The sequence below is a fragment of the Gorilla gorilla genome, chromosome Y (genome assembly GCF_029281585.2).
Source record: "Gorilla gorilla gorilla isolate KB3781 chromosome Y, NHGRI_mGorGor1-v2.1_pri, whole genome shotgun sequence".
NCBI classification, from domain to species: Eukaryota; Metazoa; Chordata; class Mammalia; order Primates; family Hominidae; genus Gorilla; species Gorilla gorilla.
The window spans coordinates 7,900,348-7,919,708 of NC_073248.2; the positions used below are offsets into that span (position 1 = coordinate 7,900,348).

Consider the following 19,361-nt stretch of genomic DNA (forward strand, 5'->3'; position numbering starts at 1 on the left):
TGCACTCCGGCCTGGGCGACAGAGTGAGACTCTGTCTCAAAACAAACGAACAAAAAATCCTCCGAGAATCCAATGCTATGGGAATGGTACATGGACGGAACTGGGGACTCACAGAGTGGGAAGATGGTTTTACGGCATTTTGGACGTGCTGCCTTGGGGTTTATGTGACAACGTTCAGGCACGAAAAGGAACTGGAAGTAACTCTCCTCGAGCAATCGGCTCCCATCTGCCATCAAGCCTTGGAACACAGAGACTCATGTGGGGGAAAGTTAGCAGGGCAGTGGCTGCAGTAGGCGGTGAGGCTGGGTCTTCAGAGTCTCCTAGTCCTACCATCATTGGCGTGGAGACTTCCCCTCCATGGTGGTGTGGAGTCCCCGGGACAGTCCCTCTGTCTTTAAATGTCAACGTGGATCCTGACGTTGACTTTGAGACTGGTGTGTCCATCACAACGCCACGTAGGAGCTGTCATTCATCACAAAGGTGAAGCCCCCGATTGCGACCACATCACCGCCTTGGAGGGGCTGGTGGGGAAGCTGGAGGGATCCCCCAGAGGCCTCTTTTCCTCGGTCTGTGGGTCCAGCATCCTGGGAGACTCGGCTTCAGTCTTGGCCAACTGGACCACCAGGGGCTCCTCGGGGCCAGTTTCTTGCTCTGCACCTGCCATCTTGTGGAGGTGGGCCACGTTCTGGGTGTCTGTGATCCACTCCTACCAGGAAGAACATTCTAGCTCAAACACAGTGGAGACACCACAGACAGCGTCCTGAGCATCCGTACAGACGGTACCCACCACAGACATCCCTGGACATCTTTCTCTTTCTTTCTCTTTCTCTCTTTCTTTTCTTTTCTCTTTCTTTCTTTATCTTTCTTTCTTTCTTTCTCTTTCTTTCTTTCTCTCTTTCTCTCTCTCTCTCTTTCTTTCTTCCCAAGAAACAACACCATTCCCAATGGAACAGGAAAGCCCTCTCATCTGGGAGGTCTGAGCCCTTACAAAGCTCTTGTTTGGGGCATCCAGGAGCTCTGACACCAATACCCTTGTAAACCAAAAATATTTTTTTTTTTTTTTAAGACGGCATTTCACTCTTGTTTCCCAGGCTGGAGTGCAACGGTGCGATCTCGGCTCACTGCAGCCTCCGCCTACCCGGTTCAAGCGATTCTCCTGCCTCAGCCTCCCAAGTAGCTGGGATTACAGGCACCCGCCACCACACGCGGCTAATTTTGTATTTTTAGTAGAGACGGGGTTTCACCATGTTGGTCAGGCTGGACTCGAACTCCCAACCTCAGGTGATCCACCCGACTCGGCCTCCCAAAGTGCTGGGATCAAAGGCGTGAGCCATCACGCCTGGCCCCCAAAAATAAAATTCTAAGCCCTCCAACAGACTGACGGACTCTCCAGTCAGCCAAGGTGATTCCAAAGTTAAGTTAAAACCTAGTTTGAGCCAGCCGGGCGTGGCGGCTTACACCTGTTATCCCAGCACTTTGGGAGGCCGAGGCGGGTGGATCACGAGGTCAGGAGATTGAGACCATCCCGGCTAACAGGGTGAAACCCCGTCTCTATGAAAAATACAAAAAATTAGCTGGGCATGGTGGCAGGCACCTGTAGTCCCAGCTACTTGGGAGGCTGAGGCAGGAGAATGGCGTGAACCCGGGAGGCAGAGGTTGCGGTGAGCCGAGATCGCGCCACTGCACTCCAGCCTGGGCGACAGAGCGAGACTGTGTCTTAAAAAAAAAAAACAAAAAAACAAAAAAACAAAAAACACCTAGTTTGAGCCATAATGGCAAGTCAGAGTTGGACATGCTTCTTTATACCCTCTTCCCTTTGAAATTCAGACACAGCTGACCAGCATTAAAATCAACACATAGGACACACAAACCGGGCACGGTGGCTCATGCCTGTCATCCCAGCACTTTGGGAGGCCAAGGTGGGTGGACTTGAGTTTGAGACCAGCCTGGACAACATGGTGAAAAAACCCCTCTGTACCAAAAATACAAAAAATTAGCCAGGTGTGGTGGCGGGTGCCTGTGATCCCAGCTACTCAGGAGGCTGAGGCAGGAGAATCATTTGACCCCGGGAGGTGGAGTTTGCAGTGAGCAGAGATCAAACCATTTTTCTTTCTTCCTTCCTTTCTTCCTTTCTTTCTTTCCTTCTTTCTCTCTCTTTCTTTTTTCCTTTTCTTTTTTCTTTCTTTCCTTTTTTCTTTCTCTTTCTTTCTTTTTCCTTTCTTTTCTTTTCTTTCTTCCTTTACTTCCTTCCTTCCTTCCTCTCTCCCCCTTTCCTCCCTCCTTCCTTCCCTTCCTTCCTTCTTTTTTTTTTTTTCTTGACAGAGTCTCACTCTGTCACCCAGGCTGGAGCGCAATGGCACAATCTCAGCTCACTGCAACCTCTGCCTCCACAGTTCAAGCGATTCTCCTGCCTCAGCCTCCAGAGTCGCTGGGATTACAGGAGTGAGCCAGCACGCCCAGCTAATCCTTGTATTTTTAGTAGAGATGGGGTTTCACATGTTGGCCAGGCTGGTCTCGAACTCCTGACCTGAAGTGAGCCTCCCACCTCGGCCTCCCAAAGGGCTGGGATGAGACGCGTGAGCCACTGCACCCAGCTGTTAATGTCGTTCTCTAAAAGGGTCGCGCTCAGAGAGATAGAAATGCAGGCAGAGGTGCACCTGCTTGGTGGAGAGGAGAAGAGACACAAGGAGAGGGCGGATACCTGGAAGTTCCCTTGGTGTATCTCAAAGAGCCCAGGGAAGATGGATTTCGGGTCTGGCACGCTGGGCATGAGAAACTTCTTCACTCTGAAATAGAGACGGAGAGTGTGGTCAGGTCGGCCACAGTCCCGCAGGAAGGGTTGGCAAGAAGCACCTACAGGGCATGGACCCCAGGGACAGACCAAGAATGGCAGAGTGGGGCCTTCCACATGGACACATGTGTCTCCTCCCGCTCCCCAGGGACCCTGCCTCTGGGGTCCTCATAAAGTTCCCATCAGGAGGCCGGGCGCGGTGGCTCACGCCTGTAATCCCAGCACTTTGGGAGGCTGAGGCAGATGGATCACCTGAGGTCAGGAGTTCGAGACCAGACTGGCCAACATGGTGAAACCCCCCTCTAATAAAAATACAAAAAAAAAATTAGCCGGGCGTGGTGGCGGGCACCTGTAGTCCCAGCTACTCGGGAGTCTGAGGCTGGAGAATGGCGTGAACCCAGGAGGCAGAGGTTTCAGTGATCCGAGATCGCGCCACTGCACTCCAGCCTGGGTGACAGAGTGAGACTCAGTCTCAAAATAAATACATAAATACATAAATAAATATATAAGAAAATGACTCAACCTCCCAGCTACTTGGGAGGCTGAGGCAGGAGAATTGCTTGAATCTGGGAGGTGGCGGTTGCAGTGAGCCGAGATCGCGCCACTGCCCTCCAGCCTGGGTGACAGAGTGAGACTCAGTCTCAAAATAAATACATAAATAAATATATAAGAAAATGACTCAACCTCCCAGCTACTGGGGAGGCTGAGGCAGGAGAATCGCTTGAACCCAGGAGGCGGAGGTGGCAGTGAGCCGAGATCATGCCACTGTACTCCAGCCTGGGTGACAGAGTGAGACTCCATCTCAAAGTAAATACATACATACATAAATAAATATATAAGAAAATGACTCAACCTCCCAGCTACTCAGGAGGCTGAGGCAGGAGAATTGCTTGAACCCGGGAGGCGAAGGTTGCAGTGAGCCAAGATCACACCACTGTACTCCAGCCTGGGTGACAGAGTGAGATTCCGTGTCAAAATAAATACATAAATAAATAAATCAATAAATAAGAAAATGACTCAACCTCACATTTTTGAAAAGTTCTCTGTGGTCTGAAAGAATATTGTTTCGTCTAGAACTCTCACTGGATTCAAAGCCAAAAATTCAGTGAGAGATGGAGCAAAGACAATATTAGATCTTGGACCATTCTTCTTGCTGCCCTCACCAAGTTGCCCAGCTTACCTGGACTTCTTTAGTTTTCTTTTTGAGAGACTGGATCGTGCTCTGTCACCCAGGCTGGAGTGCAGTGCTGCAATCACAGCTCACTGCAGCCTTAAACTCCCAAGCTCAAGCCGTCCTTCCACCTCAGCCTCCCAAATAGCTGGGACTACAAGTGCACGCTACCACGCCCAGCTAATTTTATTTTTTCCTTTGTTTCAGACAGAGTTTCACCGTTGTTGCCCAGGATGGAGTATAATGGTGCAATCTCAGCTCATGGCAACCTCTGCCTCCTGGGTTCAAGCGGTTCTCCTGCCTCAGCCTCCGGAGCAGCTGGGACTACAGGTGCTAATTTTTATATTTTTATAAATATATATATATTTATATAATTACATATATATTTTATACATATTTTTATGTATTATATATATTTATATAATTATATATATTTTTATATATATTTATATAATTATATATATTTTTATATATATTTATATAATTATATATATTTTTATATATATTTATATATATTATATATATTAAATTATATATTTATATATTATATATTAAATTATATCTATTTATATATTATATATTAAATTATATATATTTATATATATTTTTATATAGATTAAATTAAATTTATATTTACATATATTAAATTAAATATATATTAATATATTTTATATATATTAAATTAAATATATATTAATATATTTTATATATATTAAATTAAATATATATTAATATATTTTATATATATTAAATTAAATATATATTAATATATTTTATATATATTAAATTAAATATATAGTTGTATAAAAATATATATTTTATATATATACATTATATATATTTTTATATATACACATTATATATATTTATATATAAATATACATTATATATATTTATATATATTATATATAAATATATATAATTATATATATTTATATATATTATATATAAATATATATAATTATATATAAATATAAATATATATAATTATGCGCCCAGCTAATTTTTATATTTTTAGTAGAGGTGGGGTTTCGCCATGTTGGCCAGGCTGGTCTCGAACTCCTGACCTCAGGTGATCCACCTGCCTCGGTCTCCTAAAGTGCTGGGATTACAGACATGAGCCACCACACCTGGCAGGGCTAATTTTTTTTTTTTTTTTTTTTTTGAGACAGAATCTTGCTCTGTTGCCCAGGCTGGAGTACAGTGGCGCGATCTCGGCTCACTGCAAGCTCTGACTCCCAGGTTCACGCCATTCTCCTGCCTCAGCCTCCCGAGTAGCTGGGACTACAGGCGCGCACCACCATGCCCGGCTAATTTTTTTTTATTTTAAGTAGAGATGGGGTTTCACCATGTGGGCCAGGCTGGTCTCGAACTCATGACCTCGTGATCTGCCGGCCTCGGTCTCCCCAAATGCTGGGATGACAGGTGTGAGCCACCATGCCCGGCCCCTCCGAAATTTCTTATAATGCACCGTCAGAAGAGTGGGCATTGTATGGAAACTGAGGCCCAGGGAAATGACTCTATCAGGCGATTAATCTTTTTTCCTACTTCACAGACATTGTGCAAGCAGGTCCCTCCACCCACGGGCGGCAGGAGTCATCCTTACCTCCATAATTTCCATAAAGACAGAAGGAGGAGAGACACCATCAGAAGGATGGCCAGGCTGGAAATTAAAATAAATTTGGACAGCTTTGGTTTGGGAGGCGTTGGTGTCTCTGCACAGGCATCTGAAACAAAACGAAAAGGCGGCTGTAAGTTTTCAACATGACGTGCGGCTGTACGTTTTCGACATGATGTTACATCTCATCCCTAACCACTCTCCCTCATTTTTTGGTGTTTGTTTTTTTTTTTCTTGGTTCTTGTTGTTTGTTTTTTGTTTTGTTTTTGTTTTTTGTAAATATTCGTGTCAGCAAATCTTTTACTTATTTTTTTTTTTTTTTTTTTTTTGAGACAGAACCTCACTCTGTTGCCCAGGCTGGAGTGCAGTGGTGCCATCTCAGCTCACTGCAACCCCTGCCTCCCGGATTCGAGCGATTCTCCTGTCTCAGCCTCCCGAGCAGCTGGGATGACAGGCACCTGCCACCACGCCCGGCTAATTCTTTGTATTTTTGAGTAGAGACGGGGTTTCACCATATTGGCCAGGCTGGTCTCGAACTCCGGACCTCGTGATCCACCCGCCTCGGCCTCCCAAAGTGCTGGGATGACAGGCGTGAGCCACTGCGCCCAGCCCAGTCTGGTATTTTTAATACAGTAATTCTCCTGCCTTAGCCTCCCGAGTAGCTGGGACTACAGGCATCCGCCATCACACCGGGCTAATTTTTGTATTTTTAGTAGAGATGGGCCTATTTTTTTTTTAAATGAATGTTAGTGTCAGCAAATTTTGATTCCTATGGAAAATATCCTGGAAAGAGACACCGTGTCTCTGGACAACAACACATCCCACAGCCACCTCCAGGAAGTAAGGGCAGGTACAACATGCAGCCTTTGGAGGCTTCTGGTTGCTGGAGTTGTTTACAGCATATGAGAGCTTGCTTTCGTGTGTTGGTGGCTGTGCTCCTTAAATCATGCCCCCTGAAAACATACGTCGAAGGCCGGGCGCGGTGGCTCACGCCTTTAATCCCAGCACTTTGGGAGGCCGAGGCGGGCGGATCACAAGGTCAGGAGTTCGAGACCAGCCTGGCCAATATGGGGAAACCCCGTCCCTACTAAAAATACAAACATTAGGCGGGCTTGGTGGTGCGTGCCTGTAATCCCAGCTACTTGGGAGGCTGAGGCAGGAGAATCACTTGAACTCGGGAGGCGGAGGTTGCAGTGAGCCAAGATCGTGCCACTGAACTCCAGCCTGGACCACAGACTGAGACTCCCTCTAAAAATAAAAATAAAAATAAAAAAATAAAAAATAAAATCATTTAATCAGGTGTGCTGGCGTGTACACTGTAATCCCAGCCACTCGGGAGGCTGAGGCGGGAGAATCGCTTGAACGTGGGAGACAGATGTTGCAGGGAGCCGAGATCGCGCCACTGCACTCCAGCCTGGGCACCATGAGAATGTTTGTCAAAAAAACAAAAGAAAGAAAACTCTCCCAAGTGAAAGCAGCCCGAGAATGAAACAAGGAGAGGAATTACTTTCAGATGCGGCCCTGGAGGATGACAGAAGGCTGAGCTTGCTCAGACACACCCTCCTGGGAAGGCAGGACACCCTCCCTCCCACCTCGAAGGCAGGACACCCTCCCTCCCACCTCCCGGGAAGGCAGGACACCCTCCCTCCCACCTCCAGGGAAGATAGGACACCCTGCCTCCCACCTCGAAGGCAGGACACCCTCCCTCCCACCTCCCAGGAAGGCAGTGGCTATGCCTACTCCAGCCTGGTGACAAGGCTATGGGACACTGCCGCGTAACAAGCATTACCCCGAATCTCGCCTCTCTGCCAGCACGTCACCTCTGACCAGTCGCTTGGGTATGTGTCTGGCCCATATACATCCTCCATAGCCTTCACCCTGACCCAGAAAGAGTAACACTTCTCAGCATCCAAGCCTTCTATGGTGACGTTGCAGGTATTTTCCTGTTTGGACTGGAGAAACACACACACACACAGACACACACACACACACAATGATTAGTGATGTAAACTGTCTGTCCGGAGTTTTCCTTCTGGAGGGTTCACAGTCTCGCTGACTTCAAGAATGCAGCCGCGAGGCTGGACACGGTGGCTCACGCCTGTAAACCCAATGCTTTGGGAGGCTGAGGCGGGTGGATCACCTGAGGTCACAAGCTCGAGACCAGCCTGGCCAACATGGAGAAACCCCGTCTCTACTGATAATACAAAAATTAGCCAGGCGTGGTGGCAGGTGCCTGTAATCCCAGCTACTTGGGAGGCTGAGGCAGGAGAATCGCTTGAACCTGGGAGGCAGAGGTTGTAGTGAGCAGAGATCGCACCACTGCATTCCAGCCTGGGTGACAGAGCAGGACTGCGTCTAAAAAAAAAAAAACAGATGGGGTCTCGCTCTGTTGCCCAAGCTGGTCAACAACTCCTGGGCTCAAGCGATCCTCCTGCCTTGGCCTCCAACAGTACTGGGATTACAGGCATGAGCCACTGTGCCTGGCCTGTATTTACTTTATTATTATTTTAAAATATTATTTACTTATTTACTGAGACAGAGTCTTGCTCTGTTGCCCAGGCTGGAGTGCAGTGGTGCGGTCTCGGCTCACTGCAACCTCTGCCTGTCGGGTTCAAGCAATTCTTGTGCCTCAGCCTCCCGAGTAGCTGGGATTACAGGCACCACCATGCTCGGCTGATTTTTGTATTTTTAGCAGAGACGGGGTTTCACCACGTTGGCCAGGCTGGTCTTGAACTCCTGACCTCAGGTGATCCACCCTCCTCGGCCTCCCAAAGTGCTGGGATTAAAGGTGTGAGCCGCTGCATCCAGCCTGTATCTACATATCTTTACAGATATAAATGGATATAAAGATACAGATGAATGTTCTATTCTATGTATCAGTTTATACATATATAGTTTATATATGTTTGTAGATATATATACCAATAAGATATCTCTATATCTATATTTATATATGTGTGTATAAGCTGTATATATATAAGGTGTGTATATATAAATGTGTATATATAAGCTGTGTGTATAAGGTGTGTATATATCTCTGTGTATAGAAGCTGTGTATATGTGTATATATGTGTATATATAAGCTGTGTATCTATATGTGTGTGTATATATGTGTGTATATAAGCTGTGTATGTCAGGTGTGTATATATGTATGTGTGTATATATGTGTATATATAAGCTGTGTATATTAGGTGTGTATGTACGTGTGTATATATGTGTATATAAGCTGTATATATAAGGTATGTATATAAAAGTGTGTATATATGTGTATATAAGCTCTGTATATATGTGTGTGTATATATATGTGTGTATATATGTGTGTATATGTATGTGTATATAAGCTGTGTGTGTATATATATAAAAGGTGTGTGTATATATAGTGTGTGTATATACATGTGTGTATATATATGTGTATATAAGCTGTGTATATAAGCTGTGTATATGTGTGTATATATGTGTGTATATAAGGTGTGTGTATACGTGTGTATAAATATGTGTATATAAGCTGTGTATATAAGGTGCATATATACGTGTATATAAGCTGTGCATATGTGTGTGTATATATATGTGTATATAAGCTGTGTGTGTGTATATATATATGTGTATATAAGATGTGTATATATGTGTGTATAAATATGCATATATAAGGTATGTATATATGTGTGTATATAAGCTGTGTATATAAGGTGCATATATACGTGTATATAAGCTGTGTATATAAGCTGTGCATATATGTGTGGGTATATATATGTGTATATAAGCTGTGTATGTGCGTATATATGTGTGTATATAAGATGTGTATATATGTGTGTATAAATATGCATATATAAGGTATGTATATATGTGTGTATATATGTGTATATAAGCTGTGTATATAAGGTGCATATATACGTGTATATATACGTGTATATAAGCTCTGTGTATATAAGCTGTGCATATGTGTGTGTATATATATGTGTATATAAGCTGTGTGTGTGTGTATATATATGTGTGTATATATATGTGTGTATATAAGATGTGTTTATACGTGTGTATAAACATGCGTATATAAGGTATGTATATATGTGTGTGTATATATGTGTATATAAGCTGTGTATATGTGTGTATATATGTGTGTGTATATACGGTGTGTGTATACGTGTGTATAAATATGTGTATATAAGCTGTGTATATAAGGTGCATATATAGGTGTATATATATGTGTATATAAGCTGTGTATATAAGCTGTGCATATATGTGTGTGTATATATATGTGTATATAAGCTGTGCATATATGTGTGTGTATATATATGTGTATATAAGCTGTGCATATATGTGTGTGTATATATATGTGTATATAAGCTGTGCATATATGTGTGTGTATATATATGTGTATATAAGCTGTGTATGTGTGTGTATATATATGTGTGTATACAAGGTGTGTATATACGTGTGTATAAATATGCGTATATAAGGTATGTATATATGTGTGTATATAAGCTGTGTATCTATATGTGTATGTATATGCATGTGTATATATGTATATATAAGCTGTGTATATAAGGTACGTACATATGTGTGTGTATATGTGTGTGTGTGTACACACACATATAGGTAGATATACAGTCATGCATTGCTTAACGATGGGGACATGTTTTGAGAAATGCATTGTGAGGTGATTTCTTCATTATGAGAATATTCTAGAGTTTACTTACACACACCTAGCTGGTCTAGCCCGCTGCACACCTAGGCTGTATAGTAAATTGCTCTTCAGCTACACACCCATACAGCACGTTACTGTACTGAATACTGCAGACAAACCTAACGCAAGGGTAAGTATTTGTGTATCTAAACATATATAAACAGAGAAGCTACAGGAAAAATATGGTATAGAAGAAAATAATTGGGACAGCTGCATAGGACAGCTGTGTGATAATCATAGGAGACTACCGTGATATATGCAGTCTGCTGATGACCAAAAGGTCGTTAGGCAGCACATGACTGTGTGTGTGTGCCTGTGTGTGTCTGTGTGTGTCTGTGTGTGTCTGTGTGCCTGTGTTTGTGTGTCTGTGTGTGTGTGTGTGTGTGTGTAGAGAGAGACAGGTGTGTAGAGATAGAAATAGAGATAGGACTAGAGGTAGACAGATAAAGAAATGATAGATAAATAGATAAAACAGAGAGATGACAGAGTTGATAGATGATACATAGATAGATGATAGAGAGATAGATGATACATAGATGATAGAGATAAATAGATGATACATAGATAGATAGATAGATAGATAGATAGATAGATAGATAGACAGAGAGACAGACAGACAGATGATACAGAGAAGTAGATAGATAGATGATACTTAGATAGAGACGGATAGATGATAGATATATAGATACATACGTAGATAGATAAATACATAGATAGGATAGTAGATGGTAGAATAGAGATAATAGGTAGGTAGTTAGATAGAGATGATAGATAGTTGAACTACATAGAGATAGGGATGATATATATAGAAGATTGATCGTACATAGATAGATAAAAGAGAGTTGGTAGGTAAAATACATATGGATAGAGCAATAGAGAGATAGATAGAACAAAGAGAGTTAATAGAGAAAATAGAATGAGATAGATTGAAAGACAGAGATAGAGATAAAATAGAATGAGATAGATAGATTGATAGATTGAAAGAGATAGAAATAGAATTATATAGATACACAGATAGATAGATAGAGATAGAGCTAAAATAGAATGAGATAGATAGATTGATAGATAGATAGATAAATAGATTGATAGACAGACAGACAGACATATTATTGGTTCTCTTTCTCTGGAGACCCCTCAGAGACACAGAGAGAAACATGAAAAAGCCAAGCTGGACTAGAGCTCTCTCAGGAAGGTACAGCAGAGTGGAATTCAGGAAGGTGTAGACAGAGGGGAGCGGGGTCTGATGAAACAGCGAATCCCACAGCCCGCACCCGGGGGAAGCTCAGCCACCATCGCCCTGAGTCGCGGCCGCCCGGCTCACCTGCCACTCGGTGTCGAAGGGGCTCCGGTACTGAACCTCATAGAGGAGATCCCCGTAGGACAGGTCAGAACACGTCACCGTCACTGCGTCCTGATGCCACGAAAATCTCACGTGCTTCGGGGAACTGGGTTTCACTGAGAAGAAGAAATAACGGAAGCGACGTCCCTCCTCTCTGAGCTGATTGTGACAGGCTGACCTCATCCCCTTTCTCTAGCCTGTACCCCTCCTCCCCTTAATGCCTTATGGATCTCGGGGTTCACCCGTCCTCATTACTTTTATAGGAGAAGCTTCCACCAGAGCTCCGAGAACCTGTACGTTTGTGAAGGAAGGAACTCTCTAAAATTCTGCGGAAAATGTCCTGTGTGTCTGTTACGGGCTACATTAAGTCCCCCACAAAAATATATGTTAAAATCCCAACTCCCCAGAAACTCAGAATGGAACTGTATTTAAAAATAGGATCCTTTAGAAGGCCGAGGCGGGTGGATCACCTGAAGTCAGGAGTTCGAGACCAGCCTGGCCAATATGCTAAAACCCCGTCTCTACTAAAAATACAGGCATGGTGGCCGGCGCTTGTAATTCCAGCTATTAGTGAGGCTGAGGCAGGAGAATCGCTTGAACCCGGGAGGCGGAGGTTGCGGTGAGCCGAGATTGAGCCACTGCACTCCAGCCTGGGTGACAGAGCGAGACTGTCTCAAAAAAAAAAAAAAAAAAAAAAAAAAGGATCATTATAGATTCAGTTAGTTAGGATGAGGTCATACTGGAGAAGGAAGGGTTCTAAATCCAATGACAGGTGTCCTTCTCGGAGACAGAGGAGGAGACACAGACACAGAGGAGGAGGCCACGTGCAGATGCAGGCAGAGACTGGAGTGATGCGGCCACAAGCCCAGGGATGCCTGGAGCCCCCAGGAGCTGGGAGAGGTGGGAAGGATCCTCCCCTAGAACCCTGGAAGGAACTGAATATAATTATACCGGATGGAACAGCGGCCCCCAGAAACATCTGTCCACATCCTAAAGCCCAGGACCTGGAATGAGACCGGATTTGGAAATAGGTTCTCTGCAGATGTAATTAGGTGAAGGACCTTGAGGTGAGATCATTCTGGAGTAAGGTGAGCCCTAAATCCAATGACAGCTGTCTTTGTAAGAGACAGAAGAGGAGACACAGACACAGAGGAGAAGGCCACATGCAGAGGGAGGCAGAGACTGGAGTGATGCGGCCACAAGCCCAGGGATGCCTGGAGCCCCCAGGAGCTGGGAGAGGCAGGAAGGACCCTCCCTTAGAGCCTCCAGAGGGAATGCGGCTCTCAGACATCTCCATCTCAGACTTGTGGGCTTCAGAACTGGGAGAGAATAAATTTCTGCTGTTTTAAGCCTCCAGTTTGTGGTGACCTATTATAGCCCAGGAAACGCACCCAGTATCTGTAAGTAATTTGCGAATAAAGAGTTCATAGTTCTCACCGGATTCTCAAACAGATCCGTTTCCCCTACCTCTAAAAAAATAAAAAAGTAAAAAAGAAAGACAGCCTTACAGAATTCTAGGATAAACAATAAACATTTTGGAAACAGGGTTTCCCTACATTTGTCCCTCATTTCCTCACCCGAGACTTAACAGCCAGTTCTCAACGCACATAAGAAAACCAGCCTGGGCAACAGAGCAAGACCCTCTCTCTCTCAAAAAAAAAAAAAAAAAAAAAAAGAGAAAATCCAGTGAGTGGGATGAGGATGAGAGAGTATTTCCAGCTCACTCTGTGTGTGTGTGTGTGTGTGTGTGTGTGTGTGTAGGCAGGGCACCAGAGGGCATCTCTAATTAATTCCCTTATTTAATTTAATGAGTTTATTTATTTGAGATGGAGTTTCACTCTTGTTGCCCAGGCTGGAGTGCAATGGCGCGATCTCGGCTCACCACAAACTCCGCCTCCCAGATTCAAGCGATTCTCCTGCCTCAGCGTCCCGAGTAGCTGGGATTACAGGCATGCACCACCAAGCCCGGCTAACTATGTATTTTTAATAGAGATGGAGTTTCTCCATGTTGGTCAGGCTGGTCTCGAACTCCCCACATCACGTGATCCCCCTGCCTTGGCCTCCCAAAGTACTGGGATTACAGGGGAGAGCCACCGCCCTGGGCCTTATTTATTTTTAAATAATAAATTTATAAATCGCCTAGGCTTCAGTGCAGTGGCACCGTCTTGGCTCACTGCAGCCTCCGCCTCCCGGGTTCAAGCAATTTCCCTGCCTCAGCCTCCCGAGTAGCTGGGATTACAAGCGTGCGCCACCACACCTGGCTAATTTTTTTATTATTATTTTTAATAGAGACGGGGTTTCACCATGTTGGCAAGGCTGGTCTCGAACTCCAGACCTCAAGTGATCCGCCCGCCTTGGTCTCCCAAAGTACTGGGATTACAGGGGAGAGCCACCACCCTGGGCCTTATTTATTTTTAAATAATGAATTTATAAATCGCCCAGGCTGGAGTGCAGTGGCACCATCGTGGCTCACTGCAGCCTCTGCCTCCCAGGTTCAAGTAATTCCCCTGCCTCAGCCTCCCGAACAGCTAGGATTACAGGCATGCGCCACCAGCCCGGCTAATTTTTTGTTTGTTTGTTTATTTGTTTGTAGAGATGGGGTTTCACCATGTTGGTGAGGCTGGTCTCGAACTCCAGACCTCAAGTGATCCGCCCGCCTTGGCCTCCCATAGTGCTGGGATTACAGGCGTGAGCCACCGCGCCCCGCCTTTAATTCATTCCCTTAAATCACAGTCTCCCAGGGTCATCTGGTCTCCCCACTGGGGGCAGATTCAATCCCCAACCAGTGTGCGTGTAAGAGGGAACTTCCTGGAAGGCCGGTTTCTTCCCACTTGGAGTCAGGAGCTGGGCACCGGGCTCTAGTGGCCAATGGTCCATGAGCTTGATTTTCAGAACTTACTGAAAGTAACTGGAGGTAAGGAGATGAAGGGGTACTGAAAAGTGTGCTGGGCTTGCTTTTCAATCGTTACGGTAATCATTGATCCCGCGACTTGCGAGACCTTGCTTTTCGGTACTTATGGTAATCAGCTGAAGGAAGTACTGAAAAGCATGCTGAGCTTGCTTTTCAATAGTTATGGTAATCATTGATCCCGCGACTTGCGAGAGCTTGCTTTTCAGTACTTATGGTAATCAGCTGAAGGAAGTAATGAAAAGTATGGTGAGCTTGCTTTTCAATAGTTATGGTAATCATGGATCCGGTTATTTGCATGAGCTTTTGTATTTATGGCAATAAGCTGAAGGAAGTAGTGAAAAGGATGCTGGGCTGCTTTTCAATAGTTACGGGAATCACTGATCCTGCGACTTGCTAGAGCTTGCTTTTCAGTACTTATGGTAATAAGCTGAAGTAAGTACTGAAAAGCATGGTGAGCTTGCTTTTTAATAGCTACGGTAATCACTGATCCAGTGACTTGCATGAGCTTGGTTTTCAGTACTTATGGTAATAAGCTGAAGGAAGTACGAAAAGCATGGTGAGCTTGCTTTTCAATAGTTATGGTAATCATGGATCTGGTGATTTGCATGAGCTTTTCAGTACTTATGGTAATAACCTGAAGGAAGTACTGAAAAGCGTGCTCGGCTTGCTTTTCAATTGTTACGGTAATCATGGATCCCGCGACTGGCATAAGCTTGCTTTTCATTACTTACGGTAATAAGCTGAAGGACGTACTGAAAAGCATTCTGAGCTTGCTTTTCAATAGTTATGGTAATCATGGATCCGGTGATTTGCATGAGCTTTTCAGTACTTATGGTAATAAGCTGAAGGAAGTAGTGAAAAGTAGGCTGGGTTGCTTTTCAGTAGTTACGGTAATCATTGATCCAGCGACTACATGAGATTGCTTTTCGGTACTTACGGTAATCAGCTGAAGGAAGTAGTGAAAAGCGTGCTGAGCTTGCTTTTCAATTGTTACGGTAATCATGGATCCGCCGATTTGCATGAGCTTTTCAGTACTTATGGTAATAAGCTGAAGGAAGTACTGAAAACTCTGCTGAGCTTCCTTTTCAATAGTTACGGGAATCACTGATCCCGCGACTGGCTGGAGCTTGGTTTTTCGTTACTTACAGTAATAAGCTGAAGGAAGTACTGAAAGGCATGGTGAGCTTGCTTCTCAATAGTTAACGGTAATCATGGGTCCGGCGATTTGCATGAGCTTGGTTTTCAGTCCTTGTGGTAATAAGCCGAAGGAAGTACTGAAAAGCATGGTGAGCTGGCTTTACAATACTTACGGTAATAAACCATCCAGCGACTTGCGGTGAAGACGGGGTGCGTCCCATTCCTGATGGAGAAATAGAGAATGTCGTCTCGCTGCTCTGCGTCTAGGAGGCACCCCGAAGTGTGACCTTCCTGGAGAAGGTAGTTGGTGCACTGGTCATAGGCCTCATCACCGTTGAATCTGTGGTTTAAAACGACGACCATTCAGCAACAGAACAAAAAAAGCATCTCTTATTTATTTAGAGATGGGGTCTTGCTCTTGTCGCCCAGGCTGGAGTGCAATGGCGCGATCTCAGCTCACTGCAACCTCCGCCTCCCGTTCAAACCATTCTCCTGTCTCAGCCTCCTGAGTAGCTGAGATTACAGGCACCTGCCACCGTATACAGATAATTTTTGTAGTTTTACTGGAGACAGGGTTTCACCATGCTGGGGCCAGGGTGGTCTGGAACTCCTGACCTCAGGTGATCCACACACCTTGGCTTCCCAAAGTGCTGGGATTAGAGGTGTGAGCTACCACACCCGGACTTTTTTTTTTTTTTTTTTTTTTTTTAAGACAGTATCTCGCTCTGTCCCTGAGGCTGGAGTGCAGTGGCACGATCTCGGCTCATTGCAATCTCTGCCTCCCGGGTTCAAGCGATTCTCCTGCCTCTGCCTCCTGAGTAGCTGGGATTACAGGCACGCACCACCACCCCCAGCTAATTTTTGTGTTTTTAGTAGAGACGGGATTTCACCATGTTGACCAGGCTGGTCTCGATCTCCTGACCTCAGGTGATCCACCTGCCTCGGCCTCCCAGAGTGCTGGGATTACAGGTGGGAGCCACCGCGCCCGGCCGTTTTTTTGTTTGTTTGTTTGTTTGTTTGTTTGTTTGTTTGTTTTTTGAGACAGAGTTTTGCTCTTGTTGCCCAGGCTGGAGTGCAATGGCGTGATCTCGGCCCACTGCAACCTCTGCCTCCCGGATTCAAGCGATTCTCCTGCCTCAGCCTCCCAAGTTGCTGGGATTACAGGCGCACGCCCCCGCGCCCGGCTAATTTTTTTGTATTTTTAGTAGAGACGAGGTTTCACCATGTTGGCCAGGCTGGTCTTGAACTCCTGACCTCAGGTGATCCATCCCCCTCAGCCTCCCAAAATGCTGGGATAACAGGCATGAGCCAACACACCCCCCAAGAACTGCCCCTTTTACAGAGGAAGAAACTGAGCTGAATTCTGCAACCACGTGCAAAATCCAGCACTTTTTTTTTCTTTTTGTGAGGTTTTTGTTTTGTTTTGTTTTGTTTTTGAGACAGTCTCGCTCTGTCGGCCAGGCTGGATTGCGGTGGTGCAATCTCGTCTCACTGTGAACTCCGTCTCCCAGGTTGAAGCGATTCTCTTGCCTCAGCCTCTTGAGTAGCTGGGATTACAGGCACCTGCCGCCACGCCCGGCTAATTTTTGTATTTTTAGTGGAGACGGGGTTTCACCATGTTGGCCAGGATGGTCTTGGAACTCCTGATCTCAGATGATCCACCCACGTCGGTCTCCCAACGGTGAGTCTTATTTTCCAAATAACTTTGTTTTAAAATTTCCCTGTTCTGTACACTTTGCCGTTTATCTCGTTTGTTATCAAACTGAAGAATCATCCACCCATGACTAAATTTATTGGAAAAACCCTTCCTGCAATGTTCGCACGCATACTTCTGGGTGTCTAACTAAGCCAAAGTAAAAATAAAAATAAAGTCACATCAGGGAGACACAGGGTTGGGGGTAGCCCCGGGTAAGGCTGTGAAATGTTTCAGAGACTGAGTCTTTCCCTCCCCAGCTGCCTAGCGGATAAGACTTCATGTTCACCCAGAGCTCTGGGTGAACAAAACTCTCTGTTAATCTCCCGTGAAGAATCTAGGTGATTTTCAATCCGGATGCCGTGACTCATGCCTGTCATCCCAGCACTTTGGGAGGCCGAGGTGGGTGGATCACCTGAGGTCAGGAGTTCGAGACCAGCCTGGCCAACACGGTGAAACCCCGTCTCTACTAAAAATACAAAATTAGCCCAGCGTGGTGGTGCGTGCCTGTAATCCCAGCTACTCGGGAGGCTGAGGCAGGAGAATTGCTTGAACCTGGGAGGCAGAGGTTGCAGTGAGCCGAGATTGCGCCACTGCACTCCAGCCTGGGCGACAGAGCGAGACTCCGACTCAAAATAAAAACAAACAAAAAAAAGAATGTAGGTGATTTTGAGAGTGAGTCAGCCATCCCTTGGCAAGAAGGTTTGGGGCAATGAGATTGTGGTTGTGGTGAGGCCTGAGGGTTTCACAGAACAAACATTCCGGCTTGCACAGTCTGATGCTTTACACTTTTGTTCTCAAGCATTCCCGATCGCAGACGGCTCAGAAGAGAGATTTTGAGCCCCCCGGGCGTGGGGTTCGCTTTCTGGGGGCCACTTACCTGTAGTGGAAAGTCAGGTTGGTCCTAGAGTATTTGCTGGCATTCCATGTCACCTGCATGGTTTCTAAATTGAAGTAGATGATCTGAATCTGTACTCCTCCTAGACACAGAGAGATGCATGAAGTTCACAGTGAGGCAACGCTATTTTATTTTTTTATTTTTTTAATTTATTTTTCTTTTTGAGACGGAGTCTCTCTCTGTCACCCAGGCTGGAGTACAATGGCACGATCTCGGCTCACTGCAACCTCCGCCTCCAGGGTTCAAGCGATTCCCCTGCCTCAGCCTCCCGAGTAGCCGGGATTACAGGCACCTGTCACCACGCCCGGCTAATATTTTATATTTTTAGTAGAGACGGGGTTTCACCGTGTTAGCCAGGATGGTCTCGATCTCCTGACCTCGTGATCCGCCTCTCTCAGCCTCCCAAAGTGCTGAGATTGCAGGCGTGAGCCACCGCACCCGGATGCTTTTGTTTTTGTTTTTGTTTTTCTTTTTGCAAAAGGTAAGTTCACCCACTAGTGCCATGCACAGATGTATCTGTATACATCAATCATGTATCCAACGACACATCCCCTGTGGATACCTAAGGTGGCATCGGAAACTGTCCCCATCGATCCACCTTACTGTCTTTCTCAAAACACCACACACACCAACTTCAGAAATGGACCGGCCAGGTGCAGCGGCTCACGTCTGTAATCTTAACACTGGGAGGCCGAGGCGGGTAGATCACCCGAGGTCAGGAGTTTGAGACCAGCCTGGCCAACATGGTGAAACCCCATCTCTACTAAAAACACAAAAAAATGAGCTGGACATGGTGGTGGGTACCTGTAATCCCAGCTACCTGGGAGGCTGAGGCAGGAGAATGGCTTGAACCCAGGAGGCAGAGGTTGTAGTGAACCGAGATCGTGTCACTGCACTCCAGCCTGGGTGACACAGCAAGACTCCCTATCAAAAAAAAAGAAAGAAAGAAAAGAAAAGAAATGGGCCAACCGTAAAGAAGACTTTCTACGTTTGCTAGGAAGGTTGCATAGACTTCAGTAGGTTTGATGTTTCAAGAAGTCTGGGTTTGTAATTCTGAACGGGGACAGTGGAAATATTTTAGGATTGAGCAAACATGTAATGATATTTTGGATAATGAAAGCC

General features: G+C 45.2%; 1 protein-coding gene across 1 annotated transcript; it reads right to left on the reverse strand.

Annotated features, from left to right (window-relative positions):
- LOC101148206 (cytokine receptor like factor 2) lies at nt 1–18,307 on the reverse strand. The gene is made up of 7 exons (XM_031006795.3): nt 18,222–18,307; nt 15,822–15,988; nt 11,583–11,716; nt 7,370–7,532; nt 5,569–5,689; nt 2,702–2,786; nt 1–706 (listed from the first exon to the last, which is right to left on the reverse strand). Exons 1-7 carry the CDS (start codon nt 18,278–18,280, stop codon nt 473–475), a joined length of 963 nt encoding a protein of 320 aa, XP_030862655.3. The 5' UTR covers nt 18,281–18,307; the 3' UTR covers nt 1–472.
- Nucleotides 18,308–19,361: the final 1,054 nt, after the last annotated feature.

Excerpts from the sequence above, each read along its gene's own strand:
- LOC101148206 (XM_031006795.3), bottom strand. The coding sequence starts at position 18,280 with ATGCAGGTGACATGGAATGCCAGCAAATACTCTAGGACCAACCTGACT. Across the intron at positions 11,717-15,821 it reads TCGCTGGATGGTTTATTACC|TGAAACCCAGTTCCCCGAAG; the intron begins GTAAGTATTGTA and ends TCTTCTTCTCAG. Across the intron at positions 2,787-5,568 it reads TCTTTATGGAAATTATGGAG|AGTGAAGAAGTTTCTCATGC; the intron begins GTAAGGATGACT and ends TCTCTATTTCAG.